Genomic DNA, 18663 nt, shown 5'->3' with positions numbered 1-18663 from the left:
CGAGCTGAGCAGGCTGCTTGGAATAATCTTCAGAAAGAAAGTTAATGATGTTTAACTGAAGAAGGGAGTGGAACTCTTCTGCAGCCTTGTGACTTGCAACTGTGTAAGAGTTTTCTGCCTTGATATCTAGAAAACTTGTGAGGGAAGGAATTGGCCATGTTTTGACCAGGTAACCTTGCAATGTATTTTAAATATAACACCTGACAACGTTATCTGAGGGAGAATAGTGTTGACATGCTTCTCCAGYTGAAATTTCTGTGAAATCTTCCAGTGCCAGTGGTGGTAGAGCAATGCCTAATGATATTAGCATACTGTTGCATTTGTGGATAATTTATAATTTCTTTAACTTACTAACATTATGTAGTTGATATTTCAAAGCTGTTTACCAAAGTAAGACATGCCCTCCATTAGAATTAGCAAATGTTTTGTTCACACTGTTCTGGGTTTGAAAACCTCAAACTGTGTGCCTGTTTAATGTTGAGTTACTCTGTTATATGTGCTTTTAATTCATATTATAACTTAATAAACATTACAAGGCTTTTCTGGAAAAGTAAGCATGTGCTTTGTGGATGCTGTTTATCTCCCCTTTCATGCAACTGTCATAAGTTGAGACTGTTCACATAAACTTGAACATTAGCAGAAGTATTTGAAAGATCAGAAGCGCAGGCTATATGATTACAGTAACAAATCCACATACTTCTTTAGATAAGGCTTCAAGGTCTGTTGCAATAGCTTTCMGTGGTAGCATTTTTGTTCTTTTTAGTGCCAGCATTTCCTTTTTGCGCGTTTTTGACTTGTCGAATTCTGCTATTGTGGATTTTTAAGTTTTTGCCTCTTTCATAGGACTGTAAGTTTCCGGAGTCGTGTTTTACCGCCTAATTCTATATGGATGGAAGATGCAAAGCTGAAGAGCCTACAGATTTGCCACCCTCAGGTATTTTGAAGTATATTAATGAATTACAAAAATGGTTATTGAATTAATAATTGTCTTTTAAGATTAGTGAATACTTTATTCTGTTTAGGTTCTTCCATCTTCCTTATCTATTTAGATCTGAGTTTCTGTTGCCATTTTTGTATTATCTGTATGGATTAACACCGGAAAATAGATTTTTCACTGCTTTCTTTTATTATTAAAGWACTCATTTTGTGTAAAGAAATTTCTTTGCAAAGTGTTTAAGTTGGGCTTCTTTTTCATGACTGATTTTGAGTTTTGATCTTATATTGTCAAATGAGTTGGATGAGCTCCTATTAGGTGAACTTGTTACAGCCATTTGGCCTTTTGTATATATTTTTCAGTAGTGCTCTTCTTATATTCAGATGCTGAGTGTTCTGTTAAATTCTGTAGACAAAAGTGTAGATTCCTAGGCAGAATTCAACGCTATTTTGGGAAGAATGTATGTTACATAGCAGTTTGTTTCTGGTGTTTCTGCGTGTAGGAACGGAACATCTTCAACAGGATCTTTGGGGGTTTCCTCATGAGGAAAGCATTTGAACTGGGATGGGCAACTGCTTGCAGCTGTGGGTGAGTTGCAGACTTGCAGTATTTATAATCCAGAACTTGAGTGCCTGTATTCATAGGTCAGAAAAACAAGTTAACCAATATAAACCCAAATAGAAAGGACCTAGATTGAATGTGAMAATACACAGCAGTATTTTGCTTAGACAGTGCACCTGTCATTTTTACAGAGATTTGTATCTTCTCCTTAGAGCTTGTTTTTTAAACATCACATGTAAAAGTAGAAAATATATCCTTTTTGTTTTGTCTTTCGAAGYTATTGAGATTGACTTCTAAAGATACATTTTCCTTCTAAGTATATGAAATAAACATTCTAACAGGTACTGCATTTTCTCATTACACACACAAAAGTAATGGCTTCTGAACTTCTAAAAAGTGCTTGTTCTTAGAAAATGTAACTGAGATCATCACTCAGCAAAGATCTTTGTATGACTTTAATGTGAGCATGTGCATAGCCTGATAGAAAGATGAGTGTTTTTCCTCAGTGCTTGGACAACTGTGGCCTAAGCAACAATGGCATGAAGATTGCCTGGCAAGCATTAAGTCATAAGATAGTGATGCCGTAGTGTGTCCTAAAGGAGTGTGTACTTGTATAAGAGAGGTTTCCTCCAGTTATTTTTGTCTAGGGTGATGGCATAATTCTTCAGCAATTCCTGTGGCTTGTATTTGATTGAGACTTATTTTCTTAAAAAAAAAAAATCCTTTTAAAAGGCTGACAGTGAAGTAGCTTCAGTTTCTACAAGCACCCTACTTACTCTTGAGAGCAAATTTCTCTTTTTCTTACTCAGGGGTTCCAGACCTTTTATCGTATCTGTTGATGATATTATGTTTCAGAGGCCAGTTGAGGTTGGATCCTTACTACTACTTTCTGCACAGGTAGGAGCTGATTTCTTTTTGAAGAGCAGAAAAACTTACCCTTCGTATTATCACTCTTAATCACTAGTAATGAGCAGTGCATTATGAGAGAGAGTGACTTTTCTTTTTAAACATTAAAACAAAGCCCGCTTCAGTTTTCCAGTGCCAATGTTGAATTACTAATTGTACCTCCTGTCTTAACCATGTAGGTGTGTTATACAGAAAAAAACTATATCCAGGTTCGAGTACACAGTGAGGTTTATGATGCAGATACCAGAGAACATCATACAACCAATATMTTCCATTTTACATTTATATCAGAAAAGGAGGTCCCACGGGTTGTCCCCAAAACATATGGAGGCAAGTATCCAATTAATGCATTTTCATTATAACTCTGAGGAAAGAAGACTTTCTTTCTATTCGAATATAATGAAGTGCTGTTCATTTTAATAGATGAACTATTGACATTTGAATAATGTAACAACATTTCATGGCATAGCACATGTATTGTATGCTTTGATGATAGAACAAACGCATTTTGAATTGCTCTTTAGTATTGCCACTCTCTGTAGTTGCCCATAATTGATACTAGTTGCTAGTGTATTGTCTCTTTTCTTCACGTTATTTCAGAGTCCATGTTGTATTTAGATGGGAAGCGACACTTCACTGCAACCTTAAAAGAAATCTAAGAGGCACTGAATGCTTGAATGCTCCATCAACGGTGTAGCAGCGTCCTGTCTTTGAAAGAGAGCTGTCGCCAGAGATGACTACCAGACAGGTGCCTGCAGTACTTAAAAAAAAAAAAAAAAAAAAAAAAATCCTTTTTAGCACTGTTTATGTAGTTGCTTGTAAGTGGATTTCTCTACTACTAGGAAATTTTTTAGAACTCTACTTTGACACATTGATTCTTATAGGAAAAAAGGCTGAAAAAAACACCATCTTTAGAAAGCTTCTGTCTGTCTGCTTTGAGAGATCTTGTTAACACCTTTGCTGTCTAGTCACCATCTGCCTTATTTCCCTTCGTAATTCACCTTTGTGTTTCTCTGATAAGGAGTAGAAGTTCTATCAGAAAAATATGGGCAATAAGTAGATAAATGAAGATGAAGCCATTTGACCTACATTAACGTGTAAATTAGGTTCAGGATATTGTTGTTTTTGAGCAAAGACACAAGYGTCTGGACAGTAGCAAGCTCACAAATTATTAGAGTGTGCAGAAGATATTAGTATGTGCATATGCAAACAGGCATTTTCCATCATCTGTGATTTTACAGTGTTGTTGCTGCTTCTGTTTTGGATGGTTTCCTGTTCCCTGGGGAGGAGACTGGTTTTTGTAGTGAAATAAAATAGCCAGATGGGCTGTTCTGGCATTCTGTTTGCATACAGCCAGTCCTGCTAACCTCTTGTAAAAACTTGTTTGTTTGTTGCTGTAACTGCAAGTGCGATCCTGAATGAATTATTCATGATGGTCTGTAGAGTGGAGATCTGATTGATATTGGGAAAGGGCATTGTAGAGCGAAACATTTTGGTTTTTTTGGGGTTGGGAGCAGAGAAAGGACAATGSTGATAGAATGGTAATGGTTGTGTTTGATAGATGCAGGAGTCAAGGGTCCAGAGAACCTGTGTTGAGCATCTCCCAAGTCAGCTGCTGAATTGCAAGAGAATTGTTATTCTCCTGTGGGGGAATAACTATACCATTCCTGTTTAGGGGTAGACTGTAATGGAATATGACTGTTGCACTACTCTAAAGGTTGTCAAGTTTATCTGTGAAGGACAGTCACAGCCACAAAATTGGATCTCCGATACCTTCAAATCAAGACAGATGTCCTGTGTGATCAAGACACCCAAACCAGAGTAGCAGACTCAGCAGTAGGTTAAGTGGCTAAACTATCATGTGCTRCAGTGCAGGAGAATAAACTCAGCTGTCCCTTTTAGGCTTAAAATCTCCAAAATGGGGGAAGCAGCAGGTAGATTTGGTGTGACTCAGCAAAGACGCATGAAACAAGTTAATAAAATAAAGCAACATAGTGAGATTTTATTTCTAAGTAGGAAAGTTTGAGAAATTCATGATCAGGAGCAGCTTCCTCTGACACTAGAATGATAATGTGAAGTTCATAGCTTGTAAAAGCTGATGGCCGTTCACGGCAGGGGAATGAGCGTTCCTTCTGCTGGCGCATAACACGTTGGCCTTTCCCTTCTAAGATTTTGCTGCATGTGTTAGACAGCTTTCCAGTGGAGAAACAGCGTTACTTGATATGGATTACGTTGTTGCGTTGCAGTGATAGCATGCTCCCTCTCCCTTATATRGAGTTCCTCTCTTCAGCCACACTTYATTACTGATGCAGCTATATGATCTTATACTCCTTTAATAGTTATGAAACTGGAGGTATGTACTACGTGTGTGTTTTCTGTTTTCTTCCTCTTTGTGCTCTTTGGAAGCTGAATATATTTGACTGATCACACACACACACACACAAAATGAAATTCTGTCCCAGCTTCACCCCCTGGCTGTATGCATGACTGTGGAATATTCAAACTGAAGCAGGAAGCACTGAAGCAGGAAGTTGAGAGATCTGTTTCAGAACTACCTATTACTTTTGACTATAGTTTTTTAGCATTGGCCCAGTGGTCCTATGTGGGTCACTTTTGCATAGTAACTATAAGTTAAGCGAGTACCAAACTCTTCCTCCACTGCCAGTTATATTTAAATATGAATTCATCATAATTTCTAAAGTTACCATTTGGAAAGTGTTTGGAGAGGAAGAAAAGAGATAATGTAGTGGGGAGGAAAGCATGACATAAAACTCCCTGGAAACAGTGAAGAAAATGAATCTAGCAAAGGTTCTTAAAAGGATGTGTATTTTCAAAGTTCATAGTGTCTTAAGAATGTACAACAATCACAGTTAACTATAGAAATGTAGGTATTGCCATATAGAATATAGGTATGTGTGTGTATATACATATACATATATATATATATATATATATATATATAAATATATAAAAACTATGTAAACTATGTATAGTAATAAAAAGAAAAACATAGAATATGTGTTCATGTATTTTTAATCTTGGAAGGTAACTCCAGGCTGACTCTGTCTTTGAGACTAGGCCAAGGATATCTGTGTTTGAGGAATGTTGTTTATGTACATCACTGTATGCTTTCATGGGTAAGATAAAATTAGTTTTTCTTAAATTTCACATTCAGAGTTGAAATATTTTAACACAGTAATTATTGTTAGGTTTATGTTGCAACTTAATGACCAACCCCTCGCTGCTATAAAGTGACTAACCATTACCACACAAGGCTAAATGTGTTAATAGAAAATATTTTTGTTTATAGCTTAACATGTCTGTGGAACTGGCTGTGGCTCTGTAGTGGAAAGTAAATGTTTCTGTGCCCATCATGTCTTGRAATACAGCAAGGAAGTGGGAATTCCAGCAGCTGGATTGCCACCCCAAGCCTCTTAGTTAACAGTAATGTATGTATGAGGCAAATTCTGTGAGATCAGGTGGGCTAAGTGCCCCCCATAGTGCTTTATTTTGGATGTCTTTATTTCTTGTGTCAAAAATAAAATGATTAAAAATGACTTAGTACAAAATATTGGAACAATTTTTAGTAATCCCTCCTCAAATTTTCAGGATTCTTTTGCAGCTAAGARTATTGTAGGGCGCATTGTAGGAAGAAAGTTGCTGAAGCTGTGACAGCATTAGCCGGTGTGCGAGGGCCGTTGATGGTCCTTGGGGACTCAGAGAGCCAGGAGCATGTGCCCAGGGCTGGCCAGGCCTGAGCCCCAGTGGGGACACAGGACTTGGGCAGTCCTCGCTGWCTCAGCTGGCAGCTGATGGGGGCAGGCTGAGTACAGGGTTTCTGCACGGGGCTGGTGATTGCTGTTGTTGAAGGCATAGTTGAGGGAGGGTGCAATGATGATATCTGCATATAAAATACACTGGTGCTGCTGTGACCACCRGCAGTCTCACGTCCCAGCAGGGCATCCTAACCAGGAGGCTGGAGGCTCTTCTGGGCCTCTGCCCTTTACTCTGTATCTTTTACACAGCGGAAAGGGGAGACTCTTGGAGCAGTGGAGTGGGGCTCTGGGGACCGGTGCTTGGGGTACTCAGTAACACATTCTGGTTCCTCCTTACGAGTTAGCTCCTTTATTTTATCTGGTAATGTTTCAGTAAGAAACTGCAGTCGTGGCGCAGGGACAAATCCCCCCCTCTCTGGGCCTTACGCTTTTTGTGTTCTGCAGGATGGTGGCGGGGCCTCTGGCAGATCACCTCAAGAATTAAATGCTGCTTAAAGTGAACTGCTTTTTACAGCGACACAAGTAAAACAGCATCAGGGCTCTGCATCTCAGGAAGGTCAGACCCCAGCTCTGGCAGAGCTGGTTGGCTGAGGAGCTGGAGGCAGAAGTTTCTCAAGCACATCCGCGTGCAATTTGGGCACCATCTGCCGGTGGTTTTTGGTAAGATAGCTTTGCTGGAGCACCAGCCCCGAGGAGGTTGGTTCACTTCTTTCAAAAGGTGGAACCTCTGTACTTGTAGAGGTGGCTTTCACCTCCAGATGAAGCTCCACTACTTTATGAAGCTTTTCTTTTACAGCTGAGACAGTAATCCCAAGAGTGTGAGTTTTTTGCCTAAAAAGGCAGTGGAAGTTGAAGGCATACATTGTGAGTCTCATTGCTTTCCAGGAGTTTTGTTCAATACATACTAAGGAGCCTCTTTGCTGAAGAGTTTGTCAGATCTAAGTGGTCACCATGGAATAGAAAAGCCTTTGGCCTGGTAGGGTGGGCTTGGAAGAGAGCTTTTATTATGTTTGGGAAAAGTTGGAGCCCTGGAAAGTTTTTCTTTTYTGTCTTTCAAAAAGACAAGTTCCCCAGCTGTTGCATCTCTCTCCTTAAGCACCAGTACAAGTACTGTATTTTTCATCCAGTCTTTTCCTTCCTAAACTTCCCTACCAGCATATTCAAATCTCTATAAAACCCTGTTCTGCCTTTCTATAGAAATACTCTTTCCTTTCAAATATATATATGGTTACATGGAGACTCAGGTCTTTGCTTAAGGACTGTTTCCTTAAAACTTTTTATTCCTGTTGAACTCCTTGTTAAAAAATAGTTCCGTAGTCATTCCTTATTGTATGCCTTCCTTACTGTAGCCCTCTGTAGAAGGCTAAGCCCTTTAAATTTGGCCCAAGTATACAGCTGTGTACCTGAATCTGCTCTTTTCAGAGGTGTGCAGGCTGCGTCAGTGTGCTCGGTCAGTGTGCTCGGTCAGTAAGCATTCTTGGTCCCGTTTTCCTTTCTCAGCGTGGGAGTTGTACAGCTTCCAGCGCATGCTTTCGTGTGATGCTGCTGCTGTACCTGCTGCAGTGGCACAGCCTATGGTTCTGTTACTCTGAGTTCCTACCTGCCTGGCTCAGCAAGGAGCTGTAGGCTGCMGTATATTCAAAATACGGGTGTTAACTCCTCCTCTCCTCTTTCCCCTCTCTTCTCATTTGCTGGCTTAGTAGAACAAATGTTCTTGCTGTTAGGAGAGTTCTAGGTGTGTCTTCCCAGACTGAACACRCAGGCAGAGTAAGTACTTGTACTGATGGCTAAACAAGAGCAGAGCTGTTTGTMAGAGGCACATATGTTAGGTTTGTTTTGTGCCCTGGGCTGCTTATGAATATCCATGGAGATGCTGGGCCTGCATTAGTCACGCTGGAGTTGTTTGGAGTTGTTTATTTGAATGTTCTCTTTGTTGATAATTTAATCCTGAGCTGATTTACAGCCCAGGTATGTGAGAAACTCTCTCTCTTATGTGCTGCCTTTTGGCATTTTGAATTTGCAAGGGCTGGAGCAACACGTTGCCAGCCTCCGGCATTCATGTCTTCCATGTACCTGTTTTGCCTCTGTTGCACTCTGRCTGTGGTCATGCACTGCTCTCCCAGATCTGAGGGGGAGCTAAATTATCATCAGGGCTCTTGTATCTGGGGCTGGTGGAGTTAGGCTTGCTGTGGTGGTAGTTCTGCCTGCCATGCACATGCCCAAAGCTATCATTTGTGTTAAGAGCTGAAGCAAAAATCAAGCAGCAGCCTCTACCCTCAACCTGCAGCTACTAACCTGAARAGCTGCTCATTACTCACTGAAATGTACAGAGTCAGGTAACTTTACAGTGAAAATGCGTCTGTTGGTCTAGTTCTACAGAACTGTACTGGAGCATCTGTGTACATGGAAGGCAGGGAAGCTTATATGAACTGGCAGGGAAGGGGGAGCTGAGTTCTCTGGAGCATAGCATCCAGGTATGGATACTAGTCATCCAGGTATGGATACTAGTGATGCTGGATTGGAGCAGAGAGGATGTGTCATCTGTGGCCTTTTCACAGACCAGAGCACAGCAGTCCTGGTGACAGGCTGACACTGATTTACGGAGTTGAGCACTGTCTTTCCAATTGCATAAACTGTAGAGTATTATGTTAAAAAGAGGGAGGGGTGGGAAGGGCAAGAAAAAGATGTTCTTATAAAAGGCATCTCCAGTGAAGGTAAGGATTAGGTATGTGTTAGAAGGTGATGTTATCCCTTGAAAGAAGAAATACATGTACGTGAGCCACAGAGTTTCTGATGGCCATTGAGCACATCAATAATAATTTTAGGAAAGAAATTACTCCCTTAAAACTAGGAGCCATAGTAACATGTGGAGCAGCACAGAGCAAAAACTAGTGTGTRTATCTGTAATACTTTAAGACCAGGATAAATACAGCCCACGGGGAACAGAACTGATCTTACCAGCATGTTAACTACAAATGTGTGAGAAAAAAAATACTGGTTCAGCTCTTGAACTACATGAACTGACATAGCTGAYTTTTTTTCCAGTGCACTTGTACTGATTAATGTAGCATAGACTATGTTAATAGCTTAAAGAAAAAAGTGTTTTCCAACTTCGGACAAGCTAGAAATTTAATTCAGCAGCCGTAACTATATTTTTGGCTTCAGGCTACTATTGCCTCTGGAATGTGGTCTAACGAACCATACCAAGTTGCTGTTTGCTAGCTGTAGCTCCTAGATTGCTTAATTTCCACAAAATCCTGTCTGCTTGGTCATGCTCTATCAGTAGTGAAACTCATGAATCTAAGTGAGATGCTAAGGAAAGTATGTTTTGGGAAAAGCAAGCATCTGAACAATACTGGCAGGGTAAACATGCTATAAATGTATTTCACAAAATACCCTCTGATAACTAATAAGCTTATCAAGCTCCTATTTAAGCAGCTGGAGCTATAATGGTCTTAGCCAAATTCAAGAAAGTAACAAACTTAATGAAATTTTATTGGCAAAAATCAAGTTGAGTATGACCTATGCAATTCAACAGAAGTGAGCCTCAGTTTAGTTTATCAAAATACTTCAGTTTCCCAGCAGGATCAGGAATTATCTGTACAAGAAAGAAAAAGAAAATGTTAGTCTAAAAACAGTATCACACAAATATGATGTACTATAAAACCAAAATACCATCATACTGTGAAGTACTTGTGTTAAGGCCAACCCACAAACAACATCTGAAAGTTTATTCTAGTATCTAGAATTGTATTGACCTGATACTAGATTACTGTTTATCTATATAGATGCCTAAGAGCAGAAAGGTTTAATTGGTGGAAGAGAGAGTGCAGCCTACCAAAGGAAGAGTCTGGACAGCTGAAAGCACATACATCAATGTTGCTTGCACCAAAAGCAAGGTATTTAACATCTATAAACAATGTCTTAGAATTTACTTACAGTTCTTCCCTTGGCCACCACACTCTCATGGCTTCCTCTGGTTTGATCTAATCAAATCAAACACGTTTAGAAGGCATTGGCTATAGATGCTAAAGTATCTTCAAGCAAGTGTGTTTGAACTACTCTATTTAAGCATTTTTTTCCACAGAGAAGAAAGAGAACAGCTTATGCATTCAGCACTTTATATTGATAGTACTAGACCTGTTAATCTCAGCATTGTAAGACTGGTTTTCAGAAAAAATGTAGTAAATAATATAGAGTTACAGTATTAGATTATGGAGGACAGAACTTCCAATGCCAAAATACATATCTGTTAGGCCAGCCAGACCTCCTTCATCTTAAAATCTTAATATTCAGCTTTTCCCTCTGAGACAAACCTCTGCTAGCTCAAAGGATGTGACTTCTGGCCTCCAGTTGTCCTGTAAAAGTTTCACACCCAGGAAGTAAAACTAGTTTAACATTCCACTGTTTTTACTGTCAATTAAAATGTACACTATTCTGTTTAGAAGCTGCTGGGACCTGCTTTTTTGTTAAGATAGAAGATAGTTCAGAAAAAGCCACATAAATGAAAGTGATCTCATCTAAACTAGGCAACTCGGACCTTTAGTAAAAGCTTCGTTATTCTCCTGAGGCTTGATCCAAGCCCACAGAACATAAACACTCATTGACATCATTTATTTCAACCCTGCCTCCTCTTCAGTGTGTAGTCACGTGCAGAGGAATAGTAACAAGAGCTACTGTGCAGCAAAGCAGTGCTCTCTCTTGGAGTTCTGACCATGTTATACTGCCTCCATGGAAAATCCTACAGCAGCCTGTGAACATCAGTTATACTGGGTAGTGCCTAGGATCCAGGATCAAGACACCATGGTACCTAGTACTTGTCAGACTTTGGAAATTTTTGTGTTCTTTCAACTTCCATGTGTAAAACCAAAACTCTCTTGAGCAGCCATCAATTAGCAATCAAGAACTCTTCACACCTGATTTGGATAACTTGAAAACTCTCAGTCTGACCTTTTACCTCAGTTATTTATGAGAAAAATGAGCTCTTCTCTATGAAATAGTAATCCAAAAGCTGTAACTATGAGTTTACTAATACTTGAAACATTCATAATAAAAATTACCGTCACTCAACCTTCTTGATGGTGTCATTTCACTGAAAGTTGCAACAACTTTGTGTTTCACTTTAAAAAAAACAGTTATCATTTCCATTAAAGTAATGGTATTTAAATATAACTTACGGTTTCACTGCCAGGCTTCCAACCAGCAGGGCAAACTGGAAAAATAAATAAATAAAAGAGTAAATGTAGTTATTTTCACACATGCTTGCTTTTTTTGGACATCTTTAATATTACTCTTTCTGAACTAGAAGTAAAACAACACAGAAACATCACATGTAAATATCTGCAACTATGAAATATGCAATTTTCTTTATACATGTGATGGTATCAGTAACACATTCGTAACTGATACTACCTACCACTTCCATTAACTGAAAACTGATTATCTCTGGATAGATGTTTGCATCTTGGTTTAATTCTCATGCCCTTCTATATTAAGTATTGGCAAAATAATATCTGAGAATTAACACCTATTCTTGTTGTACACAGAAATTTCACGATAAAATGCAGGTGAACAACACAAGAGACCTAGCTTGTTTTAAAATCAACACCAGGGAAATTCTACTAAGCAAGGAAATCTGTTCAAAGATTCCACCAGAAACTGATTTTTTTATTTGAAACCTTGCTCATAAAACAAGAAATACAGCATATGGCGTGGCTGAGCTGCTCCAGAGAGCCCTGACTCTCTGTGAGTCTGCCTGTGCAGACAYACATTCCTGAGTGAAACTCATGCCATTCACAGCGCTCTCCGTGAGGCTTTAGGCCCTGAGTTATGCCCTGTTATGCTGCTTTAAAGCACCCTGCCATACAAAATACTGCAAATATAATTCAGGAATTCTGAATGATTTTTTTCTTCCGCTCTGTGCAAAGAATCGAACAAAATGTCTCAGGAGGCTTGCCTCAGAGTTCATGCAGAAGCTGAGGAGATAGCGTGTATGACAGAAAAAGATCTTGTACTTTGGAAACACATTGCATAGATGAAGATTAATTTGTAACTAAAGTAAGAGAGACTCATTTTCCTTACTGGGAAACTATTAGGTTTGTAGCCTAAGTATCAGTATTTATATTTTCTAATTCTGTACAGCAAAGCATGACAATTTGTACCATTTCTGTTTGTAGGTAAACTGCAGTTGTACCTCTTTCTTCAGATAAAGATACTTTTAAACGCCAAGTGAAACTGAGTTGAAATGAAAGTTAAGCTGCTGAACATCTGTATTAATATTTAAATAACATTTAAATAATTAWTTTGTTTATTTAAATTCATTATTTAAAGCTATGTAAAAAGTTCACTCTGCAGCTGAACTGCAGGGAGGAATACAGCCCTATTTGAGACAAAATAATGACCTGAAGTCAGCGAGAAACACTTTGTCAGGGGAAGATCACCCTGTAGCACCTGTAAAGACTGATGGTCTAACTTTCACGACATCAACGTGCTTCCTGATATGAAGCACTCTCAACTACTTGTTGCAGATCATCATCAACAAATGACATGGGACAAGGACTGCCATGTTGAGCATCAATCCTAGTCTGCCAACATATACTGCAGTACTAGGCTGATTCTGTAGTGCCTCATGTATTGTGCAGATTTTATGCTTGCTGAAAAATTTTATATACATATATGATTTATATATATATGTATGTATATATGCCTCAATTCAGACTGAGAAATGCTTTATGCTCTGCATTCTCACACAGGGGTAAAGCAAAATGTCAATTACTACACCAGAGGCAACCTAGGGAAGAACAACCTAGGGAAGACYCACAAAATCTTGAAGCAGGACAATCAAAACACTTCACAGATGCTCCATCATTCTCGTCTCTGATGATACCAAGTACCTTGCTTCCAAAAAGCTATAAATACACCTTCCAGTCTAAATAAAGCAATTTGCAATACAAAAAATATTTTAAAGAGCACCTTCTCCATGTTTGTCTGTGTACTGAAATGCTTGTACTAAACGAAGCGTTTCATCCACTGATCTCCCAACAGGAAGGTCGTTCATTGTGATCTGTCGAAGGATTCTCTTATTGTCAATAATGAAAAGGCCTCTGTGAAAACATACATAAGTTTCTCTTTTTAGAAAACAGAACTAATTACAGTGTTGTCTTCACATGCTATTTTATGTCTGCTGGATGAGAAAAATTTGATCTCCACAAACACCATGCAGTGTCCACCACCTTAGAATGCTACTTACCTAGTATTTTTTTAATTTGTAGATATCAAATGAAATGAGCTGAGGGCAAGTTAAAAACAGAAGAGGAGATACATCTTGGTCTGCATATCTCCTCTTCTCTTTTTAAAACAGAAAACTAAACTTTGGGATGTGGCAGATGCTAAGACATAGAGATCCAAAAAGCAACTGGTAAAATTTATGGAAGAATCAGGCCTCAGGTTACCCTCAGTCTTGTCTTCACCTGGACTTGGGAGGTCCCTAAATCACAGCAATTCTGGGGAATTCTTACTGTTGTGTTGCCCTGCCCTAGGCATCTGCTGCTGAGTGCTGTCAAACATGATGCCAACTTAGTCCCTGTTCAGGCTCATCATGGCTATTCTTTTGTGTTCTTCAGCATTTATCTTATCCCTGAGYGTGAATGCCCAAGTGAAAACTGCTCTTGCTTTAAAAAAATACCACTTTCTGGTGTTGCTTAGCTCATGAACAAAAGGAGTATGTCTGCATACTATGATTCCAATCACACTGATRAGCCCTCATGTATTTTCAAGTACTAAAGGAAGGCTTCATATGAAAGTTATTTAATGCAAATTATTTTGTGCAACAGTAACAAATAATTGGCATGATGTGTTGTTAAAGCATTTTGAATTGTGCAAATGAGAAGGAAAGATCTTTTGTAGGTACATGTTGTAAGTTAGCTGCAGAGTTGCTAATACACCATAAAACAAGATCATGGGATGTGCCCTCTATTTCATGCGAAAAAGTACCAGCCACCCTTATAATAATGCATATAGCTCAACGGTAGCATAAAAGAAAAATTTCAAATGCTTCTTTAGCTATATAATAAGATGTTCTACTCCAACAAGGAAAATTAACTGTAACAAAGTGAAATACCTAAGTGTATGCCCTTGATCTTCCAGATACACGCCATAGTCCTTTGAAATTTGGTGTGTCAAATCTGAAAGAAGTGGAATCTTCATTGGTCCAAGTCCTCCTTGTTTTCGAGGAGTATTGATCCTTTGAAAGAAATGAGAGGTAGCTGTATCCTTAAGTTTCACATCCCCTACAGAAAATTAAGCCACAAACCAGAACAGTACAGACAGAAGGATTTACTGAAATTTTTGGTTTTTTGTTCTGCACGCAGGGGATATGAATGCCATCCATGGCACACCAGTGAACTCATGAGCTGGAACAGTGTCATACATTTTTACAGACACTTGCATTCATATATGTGCACTTTTTTTTTTTTTTTTGTAGTTGAAATATTTTGGATTGGGACATGATATATTTCAAAGAATACATATTAAGCAACTTCAAAGATAATGGTACTTTAATACACTAGGGTTTAACATTTTTACCACCAAAAAATATTTTAAGAAGTTTTATCAATGGCATCATGCTTTTATACATTATGATATACCTACATATGCTACAAATCTGGGGAAACCATTCTTCAGCTAAGATGACCCATGAATAATTTTTAATAAAAGACAAGATACATACCATGCTAAGTGAGTGAACTTTGAGTCCACTGAACATGCTACTACTTCAGTATTTATTGCTCTGAATTCTTCAATTCTGTCACTGAAGGCGATTATCTCAGTTGGACATACAAATGTACTAGATAAAAGACAAAAAAGTMAAAGTTTCTTCAAGCATCCAGCAASTTCACTTTTTGACTTATTAGTAACTAGCTTCTTCAAAGGAGTTAGATTTTGTAAAAAGAAATGGAAARTAAGTTATGGACTTATCAGAAATTATTTCAGCTTTTGTTTTTTTATTGCCTCTTCAGATATATACCAAAATGCTGATTGACAGATTATCCAGTCTCAGATTCTAKCTTAATTACAATTTACTACTAAAGAAGATTATAAGCCTACAGTTAGCTTATGATCTGGATGCAAGCATATTTATAATTATTTTCTCTCAGACTTGGCAAATATGAAGTAGCTGAATTTAAGCATGATATGCCAAGTCAGTGGAACATATTGTAACTTCTTGATGCAGTGTATGTCTKCTTATTTTAAGTATTTTAACTTGAACTTCTTTGGTTACAGAAGAAAGATAATGGTAAAGAAGGTCACAATTCCTTGGTCTTTGAAGCTATATGCAAAGTAAGAAACCAAAAGTCAAGTCGTTCCCTTAATAACATTAAGGCAGTTATGCACYCTGTCACTGTACTGCTTATTCTGCTCCTCATTTTGAGAAAAAGAATGGGATTGCTTGGTAGAAAACAGGAGCATCTTCAACGAACCAGTGAAATTACTGCATTCCAACTAAAGGAGGGTAATGTTGAATATTCTTAGGATATGGGAAAACACTATCTCTTAATGTCCCTTCATACAGTATGAAAAAATATAGATGAGATGCTATCTTCTGTTTGCAGCAGTGATTTACAGCATAATACAGAATGTAAAGGTTGCCTGACTAGATGCTACAGACAGAAGGYTACTGTTTAGTCTGGAGAATTTATGTGGACAAATACTTTGTTACAATCTTACCACTGCACAATAAAAGTACAAATGCAAAGAATGCCTTTTCCCCCATCTCTCTCCTCTCCTTCCCCAAAACCTCACCTAACAGAAAGGAAAAAAAAAAGAGAAAAACAACTGAATTTTGAGTCAAGTGTAGCTGCGCTCAGCTTGGTACATCTACAGTGATCTTACTTACAAGTCAAGAGGATAGAAAAAGAAGACAAGGTATTTTCCTTCGTAATCTGTTAACTTCAGCTCCTTAAATTCTCCATTTATGACTGCTGTTCCTTCCCAGTACGGTGCAGGCTTGGAAACTGAAATATGAAGAACAGTCAAAGTAAGAGACTACATGAAGCACACGTTCAAACAAAGCTCTTCATCAGCTAGCTCATGTACATGGATAACATTCTTACTTATGTTTAAAAATAATGTACTGCATGCAATTAAAAAAAAGRTCAAGCTTTCTTCTTTAGAAGTTCACAGCTGACCTAGGTTACAGAATGCTGAAGCAACAAACATTTCAGTATGCATGGAAAATATATTATTCRACAAAGCTGAACTTATATATGAGCCACCTGATTCACTGATGATAAAGGATGCATATACMTTATCTGGACATATTTAATACATCACATGTTCACCACCAGCTGATGACAGAACACCTATACAGACTGAAGAAGAAACTGTTTCAGATTTCAGAAAACCATACTATTTTGTTATGAATAACTGCTGTGAATCATCAGCATAGGATGGTTAAAATTCATATTGCAACTCTTWCTCCAAGAAAGACTACCTGGAATTCAAGATCAGAAGAAAGTATATGCTCTAACATGTTTAGAGACAAATGCCTAAAAATGCACTGTATATTAGTTGAATTACAAACTGTAATTTGGTTATAGTTGTATTTAAAAAAATGCAATTAGAAATGGATGAAATGTAGTATTTACTATTGCTATTTTAAGGGCTCAATCCTGAATTAAAAAAAAAAAAAAAGATTCTGCCAAGTACTATTTTCAGTWTTAAAGCCATAATAATGTGGATTCTATTGACAATGGTTAGTGTATGCTGGAGATATGAGGTAAAATTCATCCGAATACAACTGTGATGTAAAGGACATTGACATACAATCCCAGGAAATTATTATGCTGCTGAGAAAAATATACAGAGTCTTTTATCTGGATGATGATTACAGAATAAAGATTGCAAAAAGTACCCTAAAACATYAGACATATTGTGTCTGAAAGTGGACATGCAGTCTTATTTAGTTTAACTTTATACAAGCCATAAATGATGCATTAATATGAGTACACAAAATCAGCAGATATGATTGACAAAACCAGTTTAGTTTTAAATATGTTGAAGATTGCTTTTCTTCCTCTTAAGTCTTTTGTAAAATTCTTGATGATCAGATTTCAAGCTCAGGACTTCCCTCTAATGCTTTTTTTTACTGCATCTTTGAAGGTAAGGTATTATTTTCAAGTGCGGGCAAGGACTAATGTCCAAGTTACTTAGAACTGCCCACAGTTTTTCCAAATATGTTKTTTCATTAGAAAAAATGATACYCCTAGCCAAATCTGTAGGAAAAAATTCTCTTCAACTGATCTCCAAATTAGGAGGGAGAAGGTARAGGAATTTAATAAAATATATTCTGCTTTGGACATTTTTAAATTAATGTTATTGTTAAAAATTTGCGTGAAATGCTGTAGTAATATACATTACAAAGGGGGGGGGARACAAATTGGTCACATAGTATCTTGGCTGGCTTCCAGTATTTTTCATACCATCTGTTTGCAAAGGTTTAAAATGGAAGTGCTGTCCTGGCTCAGTATAGGAAATGGACTTAAMACTGTAAATTCTCTCAGCAAAGATTACCACTACTACACTTTTCTCAATTTGCAGTTCTATGAAACTGAAATGTCTAAAAGCAGGTGACCATTTGAACAGGTGCCACTGAACACTGAACGTTTAACTGTACTCTATTAAAGATGTTTGCACCTCACTCTGCCATGATGYAATGAGATGACAGGACAGGACAGACACAAAAACCACTGTCAAACTAAGTTCAGTAATAACCAAAAGCAGTGCTGGCATGGAAGTATCAGACATTTTGTTGCAGCTGTAACATATATCCTGTTTGCGAGAGCTGCAGGTTGTGTGATGTGGTGCCTTAAGCGCGTGGCATGGCGTGGAACAAGCCAAGTGACCTTCTCCATGAAGAGTTAGTACCTCTGGTCACAGGGAGCATCAGTTACTTCTACATACTGTGTTTACAGTTTCCCTTAACTCGTTCCCTGCCTCAGGGAAGGCAGACCTGGTTGAATTAGCTGCCAACCTGGCACGGTAAAAATGTAAGTTTGGAAGGGACCTTGAGCAGTCCTTCTGCGCCTCCACGGCCTCCCCCAGCGCACAAAATGGATGCACTATGCTAGTTGCTATGGGCACACACTCAGTTGGAAAACGGGGAGAAATTCAGGACCCGCCGAGATATTCGCGGGACGCTCCCTTTTGCAGGAAGCTCCCCGTGCCCTAAGGACCGCACGCTGACCGAGAACCTCGGCTCACTTTTGGGGCTGACCCTGCACAGGCAGCCGGCAAGGACACAAGGCCGGGGCGGGGGGGAGGCTCGGTGCTCGGCCGCCTCCTTCCCGCCCACCCCGGCGGCGGATGCCTCCCTGGGCGCCCGCCGCACTCACCGCCCGGGAGCGGCTTTGGCTCCGCCGGACGGGATCCTCCCGTCGCCTCCGCCGCCGGCGGTGCCGGGCCGCCCTCCCCCGCGCCGCCCTCCCC

General features: G+C 38.9%; 2 protein-coding genes across 7 annotated transcripts in view; one reads left to right on the top strand and one right to left on the bottom strand.

Annotated features, from left to right (window-relative positions):
* The window catches only part of ACOT9 (acyl-CoA thioesterase 9), a 32247-nt gene extending 18898 nt beyond the window's left edge, over positions 1-13349 (top strand). For 4 of the 6 annotated variants that reach the window (XM_085302066.1, XM_085302065.1, XM_085302068.1 and 1 more), the window contains 5 exons: positions 844-934; positions 1437-1522; positions 2305-2392; positions 2581-2731; positions 3002-5972. In XM_085302066.1, the coding sequence (XP_085158192.1) occupies positions 844-934; positions 1437-1522; positions 2305-2392; positions 2581-2731; positions 3002-3060 (475 nt within the window). In that variant the 3' untranslated portion in view covers positions 3061-5972. Of the gene's footprint in view, positions 1-843; positions 935-1436; positions 1523-2304; positions 2393-2580; positions 2732-3001; positions 5973-12929 lie in introns of those variants that run through there. The other 2 variants (XR_014895499.1, XR_014895498.1) reach the window with 2 other exon arrangements.
* Positions 9642-18663, bottom strand: part of PRDX4 (peroxiredoxin 4) — a 61492-nt gene continuing 52470 nt past the window's right edge. The window contains exons 3-9 of the mRNA XM_085302063.1: positions 16073-16190; positions 14906-15022; positions 14297-14419; positions 13150-13280; positions 11355-11389; positions 10117-10163; positions 9642-9775 (exon numbers count right to left, since the gene is read on the bottom strand). Coding sequence (XP_085158189.1) covers positions 9772-9775; positions 10117-10163; positions 11355-11389; positions 13150-13280; positions 14297-14419; positions 14906-15022; positions 16073-16190 — 575 coding nt within the window. The 3' untranslated portion in view covers positions 9642-9771. The remainder of the gene's footprint in view (positions 9776-10116; positions 10164-11354; positions 11390-13149; positions 13281-14296; positions 14420-14905; positions 15023-16072; positions 16191-18663) is intronic.

Source organism: Rhea americana, unplaced genomic scaffold (assembly GCF_003343005.1).
Source record: "Rhea americana isolate MKP2758 unplaced genomic scaffold, rheAme1 scaffold_184, whole genome shotgun sequence".
Classification (NCBI taxonomy): Eukaryota; Metazoa; Chordata; class Aves; order Rheiformes; family Rheidae; genus Rhea; species Rhea americana.
The sequence above is the reverse complement of the archived record's forward strand: the minus strand, read 5'-3'. Positions and strand labels throughout refer to the sequence as shown.